This window comes from Neofelis nebulosa, chromosome 2 (genome assembly GCF_028018385.1).
Source record: "Neofelis nebulosa isolate mNeoNeb1 chromosome 2, mNeoNeb1.pri, whole genome shotgun sequence".
In the NCBI taxonomy this organism is placed as follows: Eukaryota; Metazoa; Chordata; class Mammalia; order Carnivora; family Felidae; genus Neofelis; species Neofelis nebulosa.
Genome location: NC_080783.1, coordinates 5098131 through 5121965, shown reverse-complemented (window position 1 = coordinate 5121965; position 23835 = coordinate 5098131). Strand labels below are relative to the sequence as shown.

At 52.8% G+C, this 23835-nt stretch overlaps 1 protein-coding gene across 6 annotated transcripts in view; it reads left to right on the top strand.

Moving 5' to 3' along the window:
• Positions 1-23835, top strand: part of AGAP1 (ArfGAP with GTPase domain, ankyrin repeat and PH domain 1) — a 549180-nt gene that overhangs the window by 61981 nt on the left and 463364 nt on the right. The window contains exon 1 of one of the 6 annotated variants that reach the window (XM_058700389.1): positions 17752-17940. The exons of the other annotated variants lie outside the window; for them this stretch is intronic. Coding sequence (XP_058556372.1) covers positions 17868-17940 — 73 coding nt within the window. The 5' untranslated portion in view covers positions 17752-17867. Of the gene's footprint in view, positions 1-17751; positions 17941-23835 lie in introns of those variants that run through there. 6 annotated transcript variants of the gene reach the window in all.

Sequence of the window (23835 nt, the reverse complement as noted above, 5' to 3'; positions counted from 1 at the left end):
AATGTAGGTGCAGTGCCCGGGCGTGTCTCCAGTGTATGATGGAGCTTTGCGGGCCTCCTCTGAGCTTCTGTCCTCACTGTCCCAGCACTTCAGGACGGTGACCCCTGTCCTGCCCCTCGCCCTCTGCGTCGGGTTCTGTTGCCTCACCCCGAGCACCCTCGCCAGTCTGCCTCGGTGCCCTCCTCTGTGCGGCTGTGGCTCCGGTCCACACTGGCTTTTAACTCTGGTCCAGACAACTGCTGTGCCCCGCCCCCACACCCTGCGTCCTGAGCCCTCCTAATCAGCCCCGATTTCCTCCCCGTGGCCACAAGCTAGGATGTGCTGGCTCCTTCTGTGGAGGAAATTAGTACATTAATTGGATCCAGGGTCTTTGAGAAACGCTGCCCTTCTATTTTTACAATCGGACAGGAAGTGGTGGTTTTATAAGTCTCTCTGTAGAGATTATAACCCTAGGGACTTGGAACGTTATAGTAAAACCATCCTATTTTTGGTAGGGTGATTGTTTGATTTCTGGGTAAATTCCAGGCATTCGTCATATTCTCTTAATTCTAATTAACTTTGCTGTGGGTAAGGGGCCCTGCGTGGAGAGAGAGAGGAGAGTAGCGTTGAGTGTCTGGTGTGTGTTAGGCACTGTGCCAGCTGCTTCCAAGTGTCGTTTGATTGAAACCTTGCTACGACCCCCGTGGAGTAGGTGCTGGTGTCACGCTCCCAGATGAGGAAACTGAGGCTCGGCCAGTTGAGAAGCTTGCTTAGGTCGCTTGCCTATAAAGAGAAGCTGGGTGATCCGCCCAGGTTGCTGGTTTTCAAACCCACGCCTCTTCCTGAGAGCCTGTGTGTTGCTGCTGGTATGCAGGTCCCTGCTTAGGGGAAATGATCTCCAGAGAAGTCAGTAGGGCTTCCTCTTGGCAATTACCTTTCATCCTGCACGCTGTTTTCAGCCCACACAACCTTTTAAAATCTGTTTATGGTCTTGACCCTGGCCTCTATTCATCGACTCTTAAAGTGGTCCAGCTACTACTAATGACCGAGATGTGACATCATATGACGCTTTCCTTGGACCGATGAACCGGGTTTAAATTACAGCCTTGCTTTTGAGCAGTCAGATTCTGGGGGATGCTGTTACTATTACGGAGCGTTATTTTGTACAGAGATTGACCTTGTCTGACATACAGGAGGCCAGGGAGGCTTCTTGGTTCCTCCGTTGGGGAAGGGGTGGGGTGGGGGGGGGGGAAGACTTTATTCCATTTGCACAGGGCAAATACCTGAGACCGGCTTTCTGCAACTTCTGTGGAAGTTTCGGTACTTCTGAGAATGCCTTCAAGTGCCCCTCCTGAACTTAGGTTCTCGTGTTGCACACGCACATTACACGTCGGGGCCTGCCTGCTGTGAGCTGACTCAGGAGCAGGCTCCGCTCAGATCCTCACCCAGGGCCTGGCATCACCCCCTGCCGACACTTTAAACCAAGATAGAGGAGTCCCCGCTGAGCTTTGTGCTATTTGGTTTAAGGGAATTAAGGGGATCCTTTTAAAAGGTTCATCTGTTTACCCTGTTCCAACGCCGTGACTGTGGTGGGGGCGTCCTGCCCAGCACCCTGGGCGCCGTGACCATGGAGGGGCTTCATGGGAGGAACTAACCGGCATTCGTGTATTCGGATGTTATCATGAAGACACACGTTTCTTAGTTATTCGCGAGGAAAATGTTCTTACGAGGCCATTGTGAAGCATCAATACCCAAGCTCTTCATGTTGTTGATATTTACAAACTTTCTTTTTTTTTTTTTTTTTTTTTTTTTTTATTTTTTTAATTTTTTTTTTTTTTTTTTTTTTAATGTTTTTTATTTATTTTTGGGACAGAGAGAGACAGAGCATGAACGGGGGAGGGGCAGAGAGAGAGGGAGACACAGAATCGGAAACAGGCTCCAGGCTCCGAGCCATCAGCCCAGAGCCTGACGCGGGGCTCGAACTCACGGACCGCGAGATCGTGACCTGGCTGAAGTCGGACGCTTAACCGACTGCGCCACCCAGGCGCCCCTAAACTTTCAAAGGATATTATATGACTGAGCTGTTTATTGCCGTGTTTTAGTATTAAAATTTTCAAACACAGAAATGGAAAGGATTTTACGGTGAGTGCTTGTGCACCTGCGACCTGGATTCTACTGACTGTGGACATCTAACTGCCTGCATGCATGTCCCCCGCCCATTATTTTCTTTCTTTCTTCCTTCCTTCCTTCCTTCCTTCCTTCCTTCCTTCCTTCCTTCCTTCCTTCCTTCCTTCCTTCCTTTCCTTCCTTCCTTCCTTCTTTTCTTTTCTTTTCTTTTCTTTTCTTTTCTTTTCTTTTCTTTTCTTTTCTTTTCTTTTCTTTCTTTTTCTTCCTTCCTTCCTTCTTTCCTTCCTTCCTTCCTTCCTTTTCTTTCTTTTCTTTTTTTGTCTGTCTTTTTTTGATGCATTTCAGAGTCCACTGCAGACTTCAGTCCACAGCCGTCTGAGTACTGTGGTGAGCGTATCACCTGTTATTGACTTGAGTTGCACGCTGGTTACCAGGGGTTTTTCCTTTTGAGAGAAGCGTTTGTAAACAGTGAAATGCAGAGGTTGTAGGTGTGCCGTTTGATGAGTTTTGACACCTGTTTTGTATGAAACAGAGGGCCGGGTTGTCAGCGATGTGGAGCGGGGGTGTTTCATCTCCGTGTCTCAGGTTTCTGTCGGGGAGACTCTGCTGGAAGAAGCCGCACGTGGATGGAGACCCAGGCAGGAAGCGGTTCGCGTCGGACATGAGTGGGCCTAGAATTCCCTGCCCACAGGGCCCCCCGCCTTAGTCTCCTGGGGCTTCCATAATAAACTACCATAAACTCGGCTGAGAAAAACCCGGAAATTTATTCTCTCTTAATTCCGGGGGCCAGGAGCCGAAAATCGAGGTGTCGGCAGGGCTCCGCTCCCCGCAGAGGCCTGCCTTGCCTCTTGCGGCTTCTGGCGTCTTGTTGGCGGTCCGTGGTGCCCCCGTGGCTGGGAACTGCATCGCCCCAGTCTAGGCTCCATCATCCTGTGGCCTCCTTCCCTGTGCATCTGTCAGGTGGAGGGGAATTTTGGGGGGACATTGTCCAGCCCCGTACGGCCCGAGCCCCGTCTCGGGCTGCGTAGCTGTGTGGCCTGCCCTCTGACCCAGGCCCGCAGGCCGCTGCTGGCGGAGGGTGTAAGAGCTTGGGTGTGTGGGCTGGGGTCTTGGTCTCTCTTCTTCAGTGTCACAGTTGAGTCAGAAGGATGTTTAGAAATGAAGATCCTGGAAAAAGGTAGAGAAACTGATGAGAGAGGGCCTGGAGGCCCCTTGGTCCCAAAGGAAACCCGCACCGGGGCCTCTCTCTGTCAGGTTATTTCCCTTCTCAAGGCCCCGTGGCTCCCTCCCTCGCCTGGGAGGCGGGCACTGGGCACCATTCAGTTTGGGCGGCTGCCTCTTTGTCTTCCTGTGTATCTCCGGGCCCCGGCCCTCTGCACCCTCCGGTCACCTGTCCCCGTCCCCACACTCCCACGCATCTGGGGCCTTTGCTCCTGTTGTGCTCTCCTCCTGCCCCCCTTCCCCGCCGGGCCTTCTCTGCTGTCCGGGACCTTGTCCACTCTGTACCTGGGCTGTGTGTCTGCAGGTTGGAGGGCATCTGCCAGCAGACACCGGGGGGCTCTCTGCACCACGTTTGCAAAGATCGTGCCCGCAGCCTGCTTGCCAGGCCATCCCATTTTGTGGGACTGTTAAACAAACTAAATTCTCAACCGGAGATCCAGGGTGGGGAGAAGGGAGCCGGGAGCCCGAGCGGAGAAATTTCCGGAAGGTAGCTTTGGAGCCAGCACGCTTGCTGGTGTCCGAGAAGGGCTGGGAGGACGCCCTCTGGGAGTTTGTCCCGAGGTGTACTGGGGGACGGGGTGGATGACATCGTTGGTGCCCTTTGTTCTCTGGTGCTCTGACTCCGGGAACTTCCATACGGACCTTGTGATGGCTCCAGTGCCACCACGGCCCCAGGTGGCCTCCTGAGACGGTTGTCTGCAGGCACCAAGGTCAGGTCGAGGCCCCTGTGGGTCTTTGTCAAGTTGGAGGGCAGGGCGGTGGTGACCAACCCACGTGCATTTCCACCCGTGTGGAATCGGAGCCTCTGTGTATTAGCTGCCCGCCCTCTGCCAGCGCTGTGCTGGGCACTCACACCCATTCTCTTGTTCCGTTGACCCAGGAACCCATCAGAGTGGCGCTCTCCCTGTTGTAGTTGGGAAGGAGGCTGAGGTTCACGGGCAAGGGTAAGACGTGTCCCAAAGCCACTAGCACTTAGCGCGTGATGGGCACCGGTGGGTACGCTTCGGACGAGCGTTGACCCGGAGTGGCAGAGCCATGTCTTGGACACAGGAAAGAGACGTCCTGTGTGTGTACTGGGAGAGAGGATGTGGGTCGCCCCCATCACCGAGCATTGTGCCCGCGTTTCCTGTGGCTGCCGTAACCAGTCATGGTGCACAGGAGTTCTTGAGGTCCGAGGTCCTTAAATGTCCACTAGGCTGTGTTCCTTCTAGAGGGTTTAGGGGAGAGTCTGTTTACTTGTCTTTTCCAGGAAGTTTCTGGAGGCCAGCATTCCTTCTAGAGGTTCTAGGGGGGAGCCTGTTTACTTGTCTTTTCCAGGAAGTTTCTGGAGGCCAGCATTCCTTGGCCCTGGGCCCCCCTCCTTCTTCAGAGCCAGCCTCGTGGCATCCCCCAGGCTGTCTTTGTCCTTCTGTCACATTGCCCTCCCTCTGACCCGGACTCTACTGTTCCCTTGTGATTACAGTGGGCCCACCTGGATCGCCCAGATTGGCTTCAAGGTACTTAATCCCACCCATGATACCCTTTGCCACGTGAGGTGACCTGTCCACAGGTTCCGGGAACTTGGAAGTGGGCATCTTGGGGGCCCGTTACTCAGACCACCTCACGCCGTGACAAAGGCTCTTAGAGCAGCGACATTCAGGCCAGGCATCCCTGTTCGTATGTTCTCATTTACTCTGCCTGGCAAGCCTTCCAAAGTAGGCTTGTTATTGAGTTTTACGGATGGGGAGACTGAGGCTCGACTCTCGGGGGCCCCCGTGCAGTAAGGGCAGAGTGGAAAGAGAACCTGGCGTCCCGTGCTTCCGAACCCAGAGTTCTGGAACAGCCTGGGAGCAGCGCTTGTGTGCAGATTCAGGGTCTCCGAGGAGGGATGTCGCTGGAGGGTTGTACCTGCGTACCAGCTGCGTCATGCACAGCCTCCCCACCTGAGCGAGGCTCCTGGCGGCTTCTTGGTCACCTGGTTTCCTCCTGGATCCTGTTGGTGCAGAGACGGAGTCGTGTGCATATTTACTGCCCGGGCTGCCTGCGTCCAGAATCCCCATTGCTAATCAGGACCCCAGAGTGGATGCTCTCATCTTCCAGATTGGTGCTCTCTCATCACCCCCTTAATCAAGTAAGTGTTAGGTGCTCGTGGGATCAGACATTAAAGCCGGAACTGTACGTGTAAGGGAGCGACTCACCCGTGACTAGAGATCTGTAGGGAACCAAGTCTTCTTTCCTTTGCCTCTGTCAGTTCTGTGTCCCTTTCCTTCCTTATCTCTGTTTCTTTGAAGGGTTTTGCTTTTTGAAGAGGAAGCCAGTGGGGAACTACTTTTCATTTTGTCCAGAACCGAGTCTGCAGACTTCCCTTCCATTGAGCCTTTGCTTTATTGCTGGGCTGAGCCTGATTAGAAGAGTTTGTGATAATTGTGTTCTTCCCGGAGCTGTTTGTTTCAGTGTTCTTCTTGGGGCAGCGATCAGCGCTGTGTGTCCGGTGTCCGTCCTGGGGCAGCCATCGACGCTGTCTGTTTCAGCGTCTGTCCTGGGGCAGCCATCATCGGCGCTGTCTGTCCCGGTGTCCGTCCTGGGGCAGCAATTGGTGCCGTCTGTCCTGGTGGGGAAGGCACATCAGTCTCGCAGGCAGCCGTCTTGCTTGTCTGCCCCCACCGCACTGGAAGGCATCTGTGTCGGGCCTGGGTGGGGAGGGGCGTTTGTCCCAAAGCAGCTTCATTAAGGCCGGTCTTCGTCTTGTTGGCTGAGAGGAATGTCAGAGCCAGACCTTCATCTTACAGCGCCCGAGAAACCCCTTCTTGCGAAGGATGATGACCTCGCACACACACACAAACTTGGGTCCTTTTCAACATGGCACATTGTATGTCAGCACACCTTTCATTCTTGCCTTGCAAAGATGTACATCAAGAAGGGACTCGTTAACTGAAGATTCTTTTGATTCTTTTCCAGGTGAGTTTGGAGTGGTTTTGCGGCTGCTGAATATTCAGTGCTGACCTTTGGCCATTATGTTAGGGACGAGTTTTCAAAATTGATTTTGTTAGGGTGTCCCATGATTCTTCTGTGCCCAAAGAGTGCTTGGATTCCAGCTTCACTGAACCTCAGTTTCTTCTTCTGTAAAGTGGGAATAAGGGCAATCCTCTGGTGACTTTTTTATCAGGATTGAGCGTGATGATGCATGTAGGTGGTTAGGACAGTGCCTGGTAAAATAGTATTACTCAGGAAGTCTTATTATTTATGGTAAAATATTTTAAACTATGTTTCTGTATTAAGCCTCGCGTCCACCAGTATGGTAGCCATTAACCACACGGAACAGTTAAATTCAAATTAAAGGACAAATTCAGTTCCTCAGTGGCATTAGCCACGTTTACTGTCCAGTGGCCGCGTGTTTCTAGTGGCTACCATGTTGGACAGTGCAGATAAGAACCATGGCCAGGATTGCAGAGCTCTGTTGCCCAGTGCTGGTCTGGCGAAGGTTAGAGTATTAGCCACCTGAACTTCTTTGTTCATGAACTTCCTCTCTTCTCCAGTATTCATTTTACTTGGCAAAGTCTTTTGTGTTACAGGGGAGTTGTGAATCTTTGTTTTAAAGAAGGCTTGGTTTTTTTTTTTTAGAAGACAGAAGGATGGATTGGCTTTAAGAGGCCAACAGGGCCCTATGGTGATGTCAGTAAAGGATGTTGGAAAAGGAAAAGTGACCTCCCTGAGGCCTGGCGGGCTGGAGGTCCACCGTCGGCCCTGTCCTCCAACACTGCTCTGGGCTCAGCCTCTGTTTGTGTTTGAACATCACCGTACCTTGCTCGGCAGCTGCAGTGAAAGGCGTTAACCACAGAGCATCGCTGAGAGCCGTCAGTGGGGCGAGGAGAGCTCGCCCTTGGGTGCTCCTTCGCTTTCCCTGTGGGCACAGGCTCTGCCTCCCCCCGGCATCGCCTGGCCCGTCTTCACGGCCGCCCACACCTGTGTGCGCGCTGCACGGCCCCCCTGCTCGTAGTCCCATCGTTCCAGGGACGGCGTTCGGGACGACCTCTGTAAGTTGCCGTTGGCTTAGCATCTCCAGGTGTGTGCCCCCCGACAGGGCTGTCCGGGAGCTCCTCTGGGGTCTGCGGCTGCCACCCCTGCAGGTGTCCCGGCCTCTGTCTACAGTGCCACCTGTGTGGCCTTGTGAACCCAGGACCCGGTCCTACCTGCTGTGTGTGGGCTGGGGTACTTCTCTAGGAGATTGGGGGGATGTCCGTCAGCTGGGTTCTGCTGCTCAGCCCCTTCCTCCCCTCCGGACTTCCCACACTTGCACCGTTTGCCCCACGGTCCCCGACACCCCAGCACGTGCTGCTGCGTTCCCTCCCGTGGGCGCCACCTGGTTGCAGCCCAGATCTCCTCTCTCTGGGGAAACAGTGACTTCCTTCCCCATCCCCTTGGCCAGAAGTTGCCTCTCAGCCTTTGAAATGCTACCTCGGCCGCCTCTCCAGAGCCAGATTATCACATGTGTCACGTTGTTGACATCAGCCCTGCTCACAAGGACCTACTGTGTGCTGAATATGTGCGGGGGGACGGGCAGACCGAAGCCTGGCCCCGCGGGGCCCCCAGACGTGGCTGTGCCGGCCGTGAGCACACGTTCTGCGTGACCTTTTGGACCAGGAACAGATAGATATGCACGAGTAAGTAAGGAGCCACGTGACGGCTGCCAGTAGACCTTTGCTTTCTCCTCCCGTCCCTCAGGTTGTCCATGTACTTACTTAAACCTTTTTTTTTTTTTTTTTTAAAGCATTTTGTCTTCATCAAGTCTTTCCCAAAACATTCAACTTAATTTTCAAAGGAAAAAGTCCTCTTCAATTCTTATTTAATCAACGTGTGTAATGTTTAACGAAATGATGTAATTATAGATACTCTTATTAAAACTTCCATTGAATCGATGTGTGTAGCAGTAAATTAAGTGATGTAATTACAGTTACAAGCACAGTGGGGATACGGAGGTTTGGAAACAACGGCGAGGGTCTTGAGGACCACGTTCTCCGCTGGTGGGTCTGAAAGGGTGTGGGAGGCTCAGCCAGCAGCCCTCGGCGTGGGTGGGCTTGGCAGGTGCGTCTTGGGAGGAAAGGGCCCCCGTGAATCAGCCGTTAACCACATGGCATATGAGTTTCTGAAATCCCGTTCTTCCTGTGCCTTGTCGCTGCGACGGGCCAGCTCAGAGGCTGGGGTCTGTGTGGAGCCCCCCTGCCGAAGCAGCTCCAGGCAGGACCCACCTGGCCAGTGGGTACTCTGTTCAGCTTGACCGCACTCCTGGCGTGACCTCTCCTTCTAGTCCGACCCTTCCTGTGCTGGCCAGGAGCCCCTGGCTTTGCCGAGTCCCTAGTGTTGGCTTCTCATGAAGATGGCCTGAGCAGCTTGGGGCCCTGTTCACCGTTTCGTATGTGGAGCTGGGCCTGGGCTCAGAGGTCCGGCGTCTGCCTGGATATCACTTAGGAATTGTAATCTGCTTAGTAGCGCTCAGAATCATTTTTAATTTTTTTTTTAACATTCATTTTAGAGACAGAGTGTGAGTGGGGGAGGGGCAGAGAGAGAGGGAGACACAGAATCTGAAATAGGCTCCAGGCTCTGAGCCGTCAGCACAGAGCCCGGCACGGGGCTTGAACTCCTGGGCTGTCAGATCATGACCTGAGCTGAAATCTGACACTTAACCGACTGAGCCACCCAGGTGCCCCCCTCTTTTTTAAAAAAAATTTGTTTTAATGTTTATTTGCTTTTAAGAGAGAGAGAGGGAGAGCACAAGTAGGGGGAGGGGCAGAGAGAGAGAGAGAGACAGACAGACAGACAGAACCCAAAGTGGTCTTGTTATCAGCGAAAAGCCTGACGTGGGACTCGAACCCAAGAACCGTGAGATCATGACCTGAGCTGAAGTCGGATGCTCAACTGACTGAGCTACAGAGGGGCCCCTAGAATTATTATTTTTTTTAATGTGTATGTATTTTTGAGAGAGAGCAAGAGCAGAGTAGGGGCAGAGGGAGAAGGGGACAGAAGATCTGAAGCAGGCTCTGCTCCGTGCAGACAGCAGAGAGCCCTATGTGGGGCTTGAACTCATGAACCGTGAGATCACGGGCTGAGCCGAAGTTGGACACTTAACCGACTGAGCCGCCCAGGCGCCCCGGTAGTGCTCGGTCCATGCTGGGTGTTGAGTATTCGCATGAACGTGTTCTGGAACCTGAAGGGTTTGGGGCTGGATGGACTGTTTCCTGTTCTTCTTAAGCGTGACTGAGGAGTCTGTCATTCTAAAAACAGCTCTTTAATCTCCACCCTCTGCAATGGGCATTCAGATCTAATGAACGGAGACACCAAGCGTGTTCCTCTGCCTTCACGGAAAGACATAATGGATTGATTTAATTGTATGTGTTGTGCAGTTTTGTTTTTTTGCTTTGCTGAACGCATAAACTGTTTCTCGAAATGTAATTAGTTATGATGCACGATCTGATAGGGATAACAAATTACAGCCACCCGTGGAGAACCTTTTATGACAGTGTAGCCTCTCTCTTAATAGTGGCTCTCAGGTTATGCCTTTAGATCTCTATAGACACTTCTCACCGCTGAAGACTTAGGTGTCCTTGACTGGACAGTTCTCATTGGACTCTTGGGAAAATGGAGAATTCTGTTTTCAGGTCCATTTTGGTGGGACAGTGGTGAATATCCCGGGCACGTGACTCAGGTAAGGGAAGGTCTTTTGCTTTCTGAAGAGACTGTGTCAAGAGCCGTGGCGAGCCCAGGCAACCAGGAGGGAAAGAACAAGCAGAAGGAAAGAAATGAACCCAAACGAGGCCAAGTGACTAATTTTGAATGTTTTCCGAGATCACGGGATTAGGATCTGAACTTTTGAGCAGTGACTTAGAGAATGAAGAGGCCGTTGGAGTTGGAATCGTGCTTTCCCACCCGTTCAGTCGTTATTGAATAAAATGTAGCGAGGTGTAACTGTTCCCTAAACCGGTGTTGGGTGCATTGCTCGCTTTTGACTTGCGTTTGTATTTTAATGCACGTTAGAAAGAAAAGCTTGGGTTCCTAAGCGACCATACTTAGGGTACATCTCAGATGTGAAAAGTTTGCAGTTGGCTGAAAGGGTGGGTAGCTTGGCTGGCACTTGCCATGAAGGTGGGTTGTGATGCTGGGTGTTTGGGAACAGATCCCGGGAAGCGTGATTAAGGCTGAGCCTTTTAAGGACCAATTTTGATTATAAGCTGCAGAAGAAAATATCGGTGAACGCCCACCTCGTGTTGTCCCTGTCATTTCTCTGGTTTGGTGACCGGCACTGTCCTCGCAGGTGCAGTGACAGCCAAGGCACTTGACCGAGGTGATCCTTAGACATGCTCGTTCCATGCCTTGGCCCTGTCCCTCTAACCCGCAAGATACAGCTGCCTTTGGGAGAGGTGGAAATGCACAGGCTGGCATGTTTGCTATTACGGAAGTTTTGTTTTTTCTTTTTTCTTCTCTCCCTTCCTTCCTTCTTTCTTGTTTATTTCAGAGAGAGAGAGAGAGAGACAGACAGACAGACAGACTGAGCATGAGTGGGGAGGGGCAGGGGGAGACACAGAATCCGAAGTAGGCTCCGGGCTCTGAGCTGTCAGCACAGAGCCCAGCATGGGGCTCGAACCCACAAACTGTGAGATTATGACCTGAGCCAAAGTCAGACGCTTAACTGACAGAGCCGCCCAGGCACCCGTATTATGGAAGTGTCCTTTATTGAAAAGGTTATTTTCAGCTCTTTCTTTCCACGCGGACGTTAATCGTAACCGTCTTGTGTTTCTAGTGCCCTTTTTCTTCCTATTACACAACAGCTACCTCATTCCTGAGATTGCGGAGGGAAGTCTGTCTCCTTTGAATGATCTGTTGATATTAGATAAAGCATGCCCTTCTTTCTGTTCTCTTTTCAAGGAAGAAGCTGGGGGAAAGTGGCATCTTATCATGAGGCACGCTGTGCCCTCACGTGGCTTGTCGGGTGCCCTTCCTCTGTCCTAGGGACCCAAACTCCCTGGTTGTTACTGCCAGTCTGTGAAAGCCCCCGGGTGGCAGAGATTTGCAGTAGATGCTGTGTCTCCCCAGAGGCCTGCTGCAGCCCCCCCCCCCCCCCCCAGGGCTTTGGGGGGGACCCGGCTTCCCAGCTGTTGCCTCGGGCTGTGGCGCTTACTGATGGGTGATGCTTCCCTCGTGTGCCGGCACAGGACGGGGGGCTGGTGGGGGGGGGGGGTGGCCAGGCAGGCACAGTCCTGGGGATCCACAGTGTGAGTGTGCCGGCCGACCCTGGCAGTGAGCTGTGGCTCGGGGAAGAGGTTTAGGAGGAGCTCAGCCGGGGCGGGGCTGCGGGCCGCTCTGGGGTCTGGCCGAGTGCTAGTGCGAAATGGTTTAGGACAAAGACAGCATAAAGCAAAACGCGTGGGAAAACGGGCAAAGGCTGGCAAAATAGGAAGAGGTTGGAGGAGGCCAGAACGCTTGCTGGTTCGTATGGTGAGCCGTCTGGGGGCTGGTAGCCCACCCCTGACGGGTCCGCAGGATGTGGGAGACGTGAGGTTCGCTGAGGTGGTGAGTGGGGCCCACGCACACCCCAGTCCCAGCTCGCCACTGAGGCAGGTGCCCTCAGTGGGGAAGGAAGGACACGAACCTCACATCCTTTTCCGTTTTTTCGATCTCTTGGAGACGTCTAGGGGAGGACGTGCGAGGTCACGTTGAGGGGTACCCCGGCCCCCGTTCCTCCAGCCTTCCCTATAGAGACGTGCTGTCGGCTGCTGCTGCCACGAGTCAGACGGTGATACTGTGATTTCTAAGAAATGTGTGTGTGGTCATTCAGACGACCGAAAGTATGTAAGTGTATTTCTCATTCGTGCACAGTTCCCCAAACCCTTGGGATTTCCAAGGTTTTCTTGGAAGTGTGGAGTTGATGCCTTTGTTGCCTTAATGAAGTGCCCCCTCCGTGTAGGATGGGCTCCCTGCGGGGGGAGGGGGGGCGGGGGGACCAGGTAAGACTAGAGGGTTGGAACTTCCAGTCCCACTGCCCCCACCCCTTGAGAGGGGATGCGGTTGGAGGTTGGATCAATCAGTCATGCTTATGTAAGGGACCCTCCATAAAGTCCCAGTAGTGTGGGGTTCCCAGAGCTTTCGGGCTTGTGAATATATACACACTGGGAGGGTGACCCCTCCCCCCCGCCGCCAACTCCACTAGGACAGAAGCGCCTGTGCCCCAGACCCCCCTCCCCCACCACCAAGAACTTGCCTTGTAGGTCTGTTCGTCTGTGTCCTTTGTCACAACTGTTAATAGGCTGGTAAATGTGTGTCCCTGAGTTCTGGTAGCCACTCTAGCAAATCGGTCAAAGCTGGGGCGGGGATGGTGGGAGCCTCTGATCTGTAGCTGGTTGGCCAGGAGCACAGGTGGCAACATGGGCTCACTGCTGGCATCTGAGGAGTGTGTGTGTGTGTGTGTGTGTGTGTGTGTGTCTGGGGGGACTGAGCCCCTAATGTGGGATCTAACACTGTCTCCAGGTAGACAGGTCAGAGTTGAGTTAAACCATAGACACTCAGCTGATGTCGCAGAGAATTGCTTGGTGTAGGGAAAAACGTCCCCGTGTTTGCGGACTGGAAGCGTCAGGATTGAAGTGTTCTCTGTGAAGGGAAAGGAGACACACAGGGTAGAAAGACGTAGTGGGGAAGAACTGTGTTATTTCCTCCACAGAAGGAGGGGAACATTGAGATTTTTTCCATTTTCCTGGGCTTCCTTTAGATGAGCCGCACATAAGTGGCCTTCTGGTCCCCCCTCTGCTGCACACGTGCACCACTGAGGCACGAGGCCCTTTGCCATTCCGGCCATCCTGGATGGTGCCCACGGGTGCGCTCGCTCCAGTGCTCCCGGGGCCTGGGCCCCTCCCTCCTATTAGTCCTGCGTCCTGCCGGCCTCCTGCTGGCCTCATCTCCCGTCCCTGGCCTAAATGCATCTTCCTCAAGGAAAGAATTTATATTGTTGTCAAATTTGGGACTTTTTTTGATATCACTTAGCGCATGTGTCCAGTGGAAATAGATTGTGAACCACACGAGTCCTTTACAATTCTCCAGTAGCCACACAAAAACTGTGAAAGAGACAGGTGAGATTAGTTTGACTAATACATTCTGTTTAATCCAGCGTATCTGCCGTATTATCCTTCTGACCTGCAATTATACGGAACTTAGTAAGGAGGCACGTTCATTCTTTTTTGGCGTTGAGAGCACATCCTGGTTTGGACCAGCCACGTTTCAACGGCTCAGAAGCCACGTGTGGCTGGTGGCCCCCGTATTGCACAGCGTGGCCTCGGAGTTTTGGTTCAGTTGCATTCTTGTGACCCTCTGCCCAGAGCCTCTGCCCGAAAGGACACTACCTCTTGGCGAGTGCCCTCGTGGACCAGACTCGTGTATTTGTACGGAAGTCGTCTGTAGCTCCCGCATCACTTGCCGGGCTCGGTGGTGGCCCCGGTCCTTGCCGCCCAGGGCACGGCGGTGTGGCCCGTCGGCAGGCAAGCGGTTTGCCGCCCCCGTACCCCCACCGCGTTAATTTTGTGCGGCCGGTTAACTCGGAGCATTCTGCACGTTCGCCGAGTGGGGAGTATGTGCTGGCACCCCGTGACGGCTCGGCTAATTGAGCCGTAAACAAAAAGTGCATTCAGCACAGACGTGTCGGCTGCCTCCTCCAGGAGAGAGAGGAGGTTGGCTATTCCTGAAATGTAATCCCTCCTTCAGCCCTGCACAAAAGCCTCATGTCTGCGGGCTTGGGACCTGATAGATTGCCTTTGTACTGATGGAAAAAACCCAAACCGGGGCCTGGTGTGAATAGGGTTGTTTAGGGGAGGCCCCTGCTGCAGAGGCGGGCGGCACGGCTGGGTGCCTGGCCTGCACCTGAGCCCATCCCAGGTGTTCCATGGTGGGGACTTCAGGCTGGTGGTCCCCGCTGTCTGACTGGAGCTCTGGGAGCCCCAGCATGAGGAAGCCTTTGTCCTGGGAGCCACCCTGCTTGCATCCTGAGACCCGGGAACGCTAACACTAGGGCCTGCCGTCCTTGCTGCTCCTGGGGTTTGGTAAGGAGTCAGGGACGAGATCGAGACCTTTAAAGTGATAGCGAGCACACAACATGTGAATGTACTTCGTGCCTCTGATCTGTGCGCTTAAAAGTGGGTAGAATGGAGGGGGCTGCATGGCTCAGTCGGTTAAGTGTCTGACTCTTGATTTTGGCTCAGGTCATGATCTCAGGATTTGTGAGATTGAGCCTCTGTGTCAAGCTCTGTGCTGACCTTGCAGAGCCCGCTTGGGATTCTTCTCTTCTTTCTCTCCCTTTCCGTCTCCCTCTCCCTCTCCCTCTCCCTCTCCCTCTCCCTCTCCCTCTCCCTCTCCCTCTCCCCCTCCCCCTCCCCCCCCTCTGTTCCTTTGCCCTTCCCTGCTTGCACTCCCTTTCTCTCTCTCTCAAAATAAGAAAACATTTTTAAAAAATGGGTAGGGGTGCCTGGGTGGTTCAGTCATTTAAGCTTCCGACTTCAGCTTGGATCATGATCTCCTGGTCCGTGAGTTCAAGCCCCGCATCGGGCTCTGTGCCGACAGCTCGGAGCCTGGAGCCTGCTTTGGATTCTGTGTCTTCCCCTCTCTCTGACCCTCCCCCGCTCACACTCTGTCTCTTTCTGTCTCTCAAAAATAAATAAATATTAATAAAATAATAATAATAATAAATGGATAGAATGGTAAACTTAATGTTATGTATATTTTTGCCACAGTTTAAAAGATTACCATATTTTAAAAATGTCTATGTTAAAGCCCAGTAGTTTTTCAGTGCTTAAGGTCAAAATTATACACCTGTCGTGTATTTGTATCTGCCTCTCTAACAGAAATTTCAACTCTGCATCTACATGTAGGGACAGATCTGTAAGTTACTTCTGTCTCCTCTGATAGAGTATGAGAAGTGTTTTAGTGTTACTGGCCAAAGTGAACAGGTCCTCAGTTTAATAATCTTGGAGAGAGAATCAGGAAACAAAATTACCGTCGTGAAACAGCTTTCCTCATCGCTTGTCACAGCGATGTGTTTATTTTCCTGGCTTGTTCACCAGAGTGAAACCTGAGTGTCGGGGCACACTGTGTCAGCCTGCCCAGCGAGGCCTTCAGGAGCGAAGGGTTTCCTCTGTTATGACCAGCGGCTTCTGGCGAGCTGGGCTCTGCTTTCTTCTTGCCAGAAGCATCGAAGGCCTTACCGGGAGGTCAGACAAGGAGCGTTTGGGGGCGGTCAGGCCACCGTCCTGAAGGCAGCCATTGTCGGCACGTGAAGGTTTGCTTATTGGCAGGTTCTTCCTGGTTAAGATGACCCTTCACCCCGGCGCCCCCGTGGCCACAGACCTCTTCCTTCTAAAGGTCTTCTTGGGCCCAGCACTCTTGTGACAAGAGTCCAGCTTTAGGTCACGCCCCCTCCCCAGCAGGTGAAGTGGCCCTTTTGTTATTGCCATTTTTTTTTTTTTAATTATTGAGGTAAAATTCACAGCCCATAAAATTAACCATTTTATTTTTTTTAATTTTTTTTTTTTTAACGTTTATTTATTTTTGAGACAGAGAGAGAGCATGAACGGGGGAGGGTCACAGAAAGGGAGACACAGAATCCGAAACAGGCTCCAGGCTCTGAGCTGTCAGCACAGAGCCCGACGCGGGGCTCGAACTCACGGACCGCGAGATCGTGACCTGAGCCGAAGTCGGACGCTCAACCGCCTGAGCCACCCAGGCGCCCCAAAATTAACCATTTTAGAGGGAGCATTTCAGTGGCATTTTGTGCATTCACAGTGTTGTGCCATCACCATCACCTCTGTGTAGTTCCACAGCAATTCTGTCTCCCCCAAGAGAAGCCCGTACCCATTAGCATCACCCCCGGCCCTTGGTGGCCACCTTTACCCATCCTGGACGTGTCGTGTTGATGGCACCGTGCACCACGCGAACTCTTGTCCCTGCCTTCTTTCACGTAGCCTGATGTTTCTGACTTCCTCCGTGGTGTTCCTTTTTATGGCCGAGGACGACTGTACGTGGTCGGTGTATCCACGGATCTACCGCTGGACGTTTGCGTTGTTCCCACCTTTGGCTGTCAGGAGTGGTGCTGCCCTGTGTGTGCGTGTGTGTATATATTTGTCTGAGCTACTTGTTTTCATTTCTTTAGGGTGTATTAATAGCTGAGTCATCGGCCCTGTGGGAATTCTACGTTTAACATTTTGAGGAACCACTGCTGACTTTTCCCATTGTTTTTAATAAGGTATTAAAACAATTTTTTTAATGTTTGTTTATTTTTGAGAGCGTGTGAGCGGGGGAGGGGCAGAGAGAGAGAGAGAGGGAGACGCAGAATCCGAACGAAGCAGGCTCCAGGCTCCAAGCTGCCGGCACAGAGCCCGACGTGGGGCTCGAACTCACGGACCTCAAGATCATGACCTGAGGCAAAGTCGGATGCTCAACTGACTGAGCCACCCAGACCCCTCGTTGTAAAGTGTGTTTTTTAAGTTTATTTATTTATTTTAAGAGAGAGAGGGAGTAAGAGCAGAGGAGGGGCAGAGAGAGGGAGAGAGAAAGAATCCAAACAGGCTCTGAGCTGTCAGCACAGACCGTGATGCAGGGCTCGATCCCAGGAACCGTGAGATCATGACCTGAGCGGAAACTGGGTCAGACCCTTAACCGATTGAGCCACCCAGGCACCCTCGTTGTTTCATTTTTATTAATGGTAAGAATATAGAAATAATGGCCACTTGCCTGTTGTAAGGTCGATCTGTTTCCTTATTTTCTCTCTCTGCCACAGTGGCTTCTGTAGGTATGGCCCAGAGACACTGGGCGCGCTTTCTTTCTCCAAGGGTCACAGTGTGGCAATGCCGAATCACTGTCTTGTACACCTAAAACTAAAATAAGCGTGTTAACTCTACTGGGATTAGAATATAAACTAAAGAAACAAAAATCTGGGTGTGCTGTCGCTCTTAGAATACGTGACATTCGTTTTATAAAGAAGGAGGTACTCGTGTGGCCGTGTTGAAGGGCGTCCTCGAGGACAGGAGTCATTTGGGTGAGTTGTCCATCTAGGATGGCCTTCGTAATTGATAGCTGTCTTTTCTCTTTGTGTTCAGTCCTTTTGGGCATCTTTGGCCTCTAGTATTTTGCTGGTGGTGCTTCAGTGATTGCCAACAATGCCAATAATGAGTGAAAGCAGACCGCTCACCTGTTGGGGTACAAGCTAAAAAAAAAATCAAGAGAGAACCTTCGAACAGGGGTCCGTGTGTGAGGTGATTTCTCTTTTTCCGAGCAGTGAGTCCTTTGCTCTAGGTGGTATCTAAGCCCTCGTGCGGTTGGGGTGAACAACGGCACTAACTGCTGTGTTCACAAACGTGCCTTTCCAGTTGACACAGCACGTTCGCGTCTGTTGATCCTGATAATAACCCTGGGAGAGGTGGGGTGAGGTTTTCTTATCAGGAAGCTGGAGCTCAGCGAGATTGGGACTTTGAGCGCATCCAGGCCCTGAGATGTAAAACTTCCGCTGTGACCCCAGATTGACGTAGGATCGGACCATGAAGGACGGGGATTGTCTGGGTTTTCGAAGGCTCGAGTGTGAAACTCCCAGAAACACATTCATGGTAGTAGGTAGGTCTGGAGGAGGGACCTGAAAAGATCCCACAGAAATGCGAGCTCGTGTTTGCTAAATCTATTTTTTCCTTTCTGGAAACTCGAAGTTAAAAGCAGCAGTTGTGTTCAAGGCTGCTATACACACAGCTTTCATCCGTTGGCGTCCCCGCCGGCTGGGTTTCTGCTGCGGGGTCAGCTCACGCTTTTGTGTGCACCCCAAAACAAAGCCAGTGCCCGCGTTCTGCTTACTTGGAGGGTGTCTCGACGTGTTTCCTTGGAGGGTGTCTCGAGGTGTTTCCTTGGAGGGTGGCTCGAGATGTTTCCTTGGAGGGTGTCGCGAGGTGTTTCCTTGGAGGGTGTCGCGAGGTGTTTCCTTGGAGGGTGTCGCGAGGTGTTTCCTTGGAGGGTGTCTCGAGGTGTTTCCTTGGAGGGTGTCTCGAGGTGTTTCCTTCTAGGGTGGCTCGAGGTGTTTCCTTGGAGGGTGTTGCGAGATGTTTCCTTGGAGGGTGGCTCGAGGTGTTTCCTTGGAGGGTGTCTCGAGGTGTTTCCTTGGAGGGTGGCTCGAGGTGTTTCCTTCTAGGGTGGCTCGAGGTGTTTCCTTGGAGGGTGGCTCGAGGTGTTTCCTTAGAGGGTGGCTTGAGATTGCAGGCTGTAGCCACGTGCGTCCCCGGGGATGGTGCACGCTGGACCTGTACGGAGGGGTCTGTTAAATCCTGGGCTCATCAGAAGGCAGCTGGCGCTGAGGAGCGTATCTGGGCAGGTTCTGAGGACGGATTGGATGTGAAACTGGGGTGCAGGGAGGCTTAGGGTCTTAGCGCATCTCATCTGCTAGTCACACACCTGTCGGGGAAGTGGTGGCTGAAGAGAAACACCTGGAAAACAGGAGGTGGAAGGGTTCTTCTGGACTTCAGGCTCAGTATGAGTCAGCACCTCGGTGTGGGTGCGAGAGCTGGGGTGGGGCGAGCCCTCAGGCCGCCTTTATGGGCGTGTTATCTGGAAGAGGGACGGAAGCTCTCCGCACTCACCACCGCCACCCACGTTGATCTCTGCAAATTGCTTCCGGAAGCGCAGGCCTGCCATGGGCCCCGTGGGTGTGGCAGGGGGGTGAGGAGGGATGGTGAGCCTGGAGGAGAGGCTGTGTGCGGGTGTGGGGGGGGGTGGCAGGGACCAGGGGCCCCGGGCACGGAGAGCACAGAGAGCAGGGACGAGTTGCGGTGCCCCACGCCCGGGCCCTTCCGGGCTGAGGCCTCTCGGTGAGGATCCGCGTGCCATCCGAGCCCCAGCTCCGCTGCCTGTAGGGTTTTGTCAGCCTGAGGACCCCCGTGCGACATCTTCACTGCTCTACAGAGTTTGGTTTTGATACGCGAACACAACAGACCGCTAGGAGATGCGACCGACTTGTCCTTCCCGCGTCCTGGGGGGGGGGGGGTGCTTGCCCAGGGGGGGACGGGCATCCTGCGGTTTGCTGGGGGGCGTGCCCCGTTGGCGTGTAGTTCACGTCCAGCGCGTGGTGCAGCCTCGTGCGGCTGGGAGAACTCACGCGTGTGGCTGGCAACGGATCAAGACGAGAAAATTACCGGGGTGGCGGCTGGGGGTTAGTCCTGCGAAAGCAGACACCTTACCCTGGTTACGTCCGTCATTAGTTAATTCCCCGCGCGCGCGGTTGAGTGAGGAAACGCCCGCTGAATTCTTTTGTGAAGGGATGGATGAGTCAGTGGCTGGAATTGGAAACTTTTTGAGCGGTTTGGAGGGAGAAGGTTCCTACCCGAGGAGAAACTTGGCGGTGATGACAGAATACCTTTTTCACTTGCCAAGTGAGCAGACACCTCTCACCTCCTCCTCACGGATCCACGAGGCACCAGCAGGTGGAAAAGGAGGAAAGCGTGTCTTGTCTCTTGAAGCAGGTGGAGCTGCCGTGAGCCGGAGGGGACGGAAGTCAGGGACAACGGCTTTCTTTCCCTTCTGCCTCCTCCTTAGAGAGATCATAGGTGTCAACACAGTTGGGGTTCTGAGCTCACCACTGCCTGAGTGGTGAGCTTCTAAGGACGTCGACACTGACTCACCGAAGAGGGTCCTGGAGGTCCCCGTGGTGAGGGACCTGCCCGAGGCCTCTGCGGCCCCAGGGGAGCCGCCCAAGGACATCAGGTCCTGACGATGCTCCTCCCACAGCTGCCCAGCGGCCGAGTCCAGTCTTCTGCCTGGAGGGTTTTGTTCTACTCTGTCAAATGCAAATTATTATGGTGGGGGGGGGGGTCGTTCTCAGAATTCCTTATGGGTGAAATACAGAACGGACGGGAAAACCTAGGATTTCTTTCCCTAAGATCGCTTCTCGGCGATGCAGCCCCCTCCCCCCTTTATTTAATGCCCTCCCACCCCTCACCTGGCACCTTCCTAACCCTCGATGCTGCGAAGCGGGAACTTCGGCCTCTTTAGAGCCCGTGGCTCACTCCCGCCCACACGCCTGCTCGTGCCCGGCCTCCAACACTTAGCCCTCCGTGTCGTGAAATCCTGGTGAAAAGAACCACTGGCTGTTACTAGAGCCACTAACAGTCCTGAGCAACCAGGTCAGGGGTTTTACTCTATTCACTCAAATACCTGAGTGTTTTTCTTGGGAAAATTTCTGAATTTTCTTAAATTCACAGAGTGACAAAGTTGTCATTTTTCTGTTTTTTTTTTTTTTTTAATTCTAGGTATTATTTTTTATTTTAATTCAGGTAGTTAATATACAGTGCAATAATGATTTCAGGAATAGAATTTAGTGATTCATCACTTCCATATGACACCCAGTGCTCATTCCAACAAGGGCCCTCCTTAAGGCCCCTCATCCCTTTGGCCCATCCCCCCACCAGCAACCCTCAGTTTGTTCTCTGTATTTCAGAGTCTCTTATGGTTTGCCTCCCTCTCTGTTTTTATCTTATTTTTGCTTCCCTTCCCCTATGTTCATCTGTTTTGTTTCTTAAATTCCACGTGTGAGTGAAATCATGATGTTTGTGTTTCTCTGACTGACTTATTTCGCTTAGCATAGCACCCTCTAGTTCCCTCCACGTTGTTGCAAATGGCAAGATTTCATTCTTTGTGGTCGCTGAGTAATATTCCATTGTGTACATATACCACATCGTCTTTCTTCATCCGATGGACATTTGGGCCCTTTCCGTAGTTTAGCTATTTAAAAAAAAATTTTTTTTAAACGTTTATTTATTATTAAGAGACAGAGCATGAGCATGGGAGGGGCAGAGACAGGAGGAGACACAGAATCCGAAGCAGGCTCCGGGCTCCGAGCCGTCAGCACAGAGCCCGACGCGGGGCTCGAACTCACGGACCGCGAGATCATGACCTGAGCCGAAGTCGGACGCTTAACCGACTGAGCCACCCAGGCGCCCCCATAGTTTGGATATTGTCAGTAGCGCTGCTCTATACATTGGGGTACATGTGCCCCCTTTGAATCAGCATTTTTGTTTCCTTTGGATAAATACCTAGTAGTACAATTGCCGGGTCGTAGGATCGTTTTATTCTTAATTTTCTGAGGAACCTCCAGACTGTTCTCTAGAGTGGCTGCACTAGTTTGCATTCCCATCAGCAGTGCAGAAGGGTTCACCTCTCTCTACGTCCTCGCCAACATCTGTCATTTCCTGAGTTGTTAATTTTAGCCATTCTGACAGGTGTGAGGTGGTATCTCATCGTGGTTTTGATTTGTATTTCCCTGATGATGAGTGATGTCTGTTTCTTTTTTAGTCCACCTTTTTCTTGGAGATTATTAGTGTAAATAAATTATAGATCAAGCATACTGTAAGCATCTTTACTAAGTAGGTTTATTGATAGACTTCTGTGAGTCCACCTGGGCTCCCTGTACAGAGCATGTCGGGGATTGTTATTACCGATGGGACCTTTGAAAGAATCTTCCAGCAGGAGGGTCCTCTGTGGCTTGTTTGCCTAGCTTATTTCAGAATTATAACTAGCCCCTAGGTGATCAGCTGTTTGGATGTCTTGCTGTTTTTCAGTGAAATATGGCCGTGTTTCCTTTACCTTGAATATGTCGGTCTCAGCTGGCTAGGGTTGCTGTGCAAACAGAACCACAGGCTGGGTGGCTCACAGAACATTTCTCACGCTTCCGGGGGTCAAGATGAAGGCACTAGCAGATCTGGGGTCTGATGAGGGTCTGCTTCATGGCTTACAGATGGCTGCTTTCTCACTGTGTCCTCACATGGCACAAGGGGCTGGGAGCTATCTGGGGTCTCTAATCCATTCACAATGCTTCCCTGCATGTGATCACCCCCTGAAGGCCTCACCTCCTAACATCATTGGCACGGGGGTTTGGTTGCAACATAGGAGTTTCGTGGGGACACAGTTGGTTAAGCATCCGACTTCGGTCATGATCTCGCGGTTTGGGAGTTTGAGTCCTGCGTCAGGCTCTGTGCTGGCAGCTCAGAACCTGGAGCCTGCTTTGGATTCTGTGTCTCCCTCTCTCTCTCTCTGCCCCTCCCCTCCTCTCTCTCTCTCTGTCTCTCTCTCTCTCTCTCTGTCTCAAACATAAAGATTAAACAAAAACAAACAGAAAGCAACCATAATCTCTCCATAGGAGAGATATTATTAACCCAGTGGTGCCTAGCCAGTACGCTTTGGTGAATGGTGCTTCCCGGGCATTTGCATATCCTGGTGATGAGGAAGGAGCCCTGTGTCCCCGCCCTGCGGGTTGGGTGCTAAAGCCGGTGATGAGCGACCATGGGCAGGACGGGCATGAGGCTACCTGTGCAAAGACACGCTGATGAGCAAGGAAGGAGAGGAGCCTGGCCAAGGAGCCAAAAGTGATTTTAGGGGAAAAAAATGTATCTGCTGTTTCAGGATGGGATGCAAAGCGGGCAGACCCCCTGCATGGGGCTGCGCAGGTGATGGAGGCAGCAGAGGCCCCCCCCCCCTCCCCCCGCCAAGGGCTTTCGTGTCCCCTTGGGCCAACGGGGAGGCGGTGCTGGAGAGGCCTGAGCACAGGGCTTCTTCCCAAGTCACCAGCCAAGCTCCATATCTGCCCTTGGGCACAGCCTGCCCAGGGGACTCCTTTCTTGTAGGATCAGAGACATTTTTGTAGAATTCCACAAACAGAGACAGGAAGAATGGGCTTTGAGATGGAATTGGGTAGGAAAGAAGGCATCATCCTGGCCTTGGGTTTAGATAGAACCCAGCAGCCCTGGCGGGACCTGCCATAAAGGCTGACGGGCTTGGGCTCAGAGAGTCACTCTTTTTCTTAGTGGATGTGGTTCCAGAGGAACAGTGTGCCCCATTTGCTGTGCTGTGTCTGGGGTGGGAGTGGATGAAACCTCTTGGGTTCTGAGGGGTCCAGGCCAAGCAGGACAGGGAGTGGTATCCAGGCAGGGTCACTGAGGTGGCCACAAGCTGTATGTGTCATCCCTGCCCTGGAACGAAGGAGCGAGTGTTGGGCCTGCTCGGCTCTGACCGCTGGCATGTGGCATTTAATCCGGACACCCCACTCCTGAAGGACAAGGAGCCAAACTATAACTTCCAGAATGAGCATGATGGCAAAGGGGCCTTTGCTTTGGAGAAGACTCTGCCTTCCGGTGGCTCCAGAAGCGGCTGGTTCTAGGCCGATAGTTTCAGAACGAGGACAGTGGTGGGTTTATGACCGGTGGGCGGCCTCGAAGAGAGCTCTCCAGAAGGAATCTGTGCGAGGCTCTCCACCCTGTCGGGTGTGTGGCATTCCCAGCAGGCCTCGGTAGTTTACCGGTGTTACGTGTCCCGGAGGGATGCAGTCATCCCTGCAGAGCTGACGCAAGGAATGCGACCCTCAGCGCCCGTCTGTGCTGTCGAGCCACAGGGGAACATGGAGTCTGGTTTGGGTGTTGGTCGAGAAGGCTGAATTTGGCTGAGGTTGTTCAGGGAGGCAGTGGCAGGAATGCCCTGGCC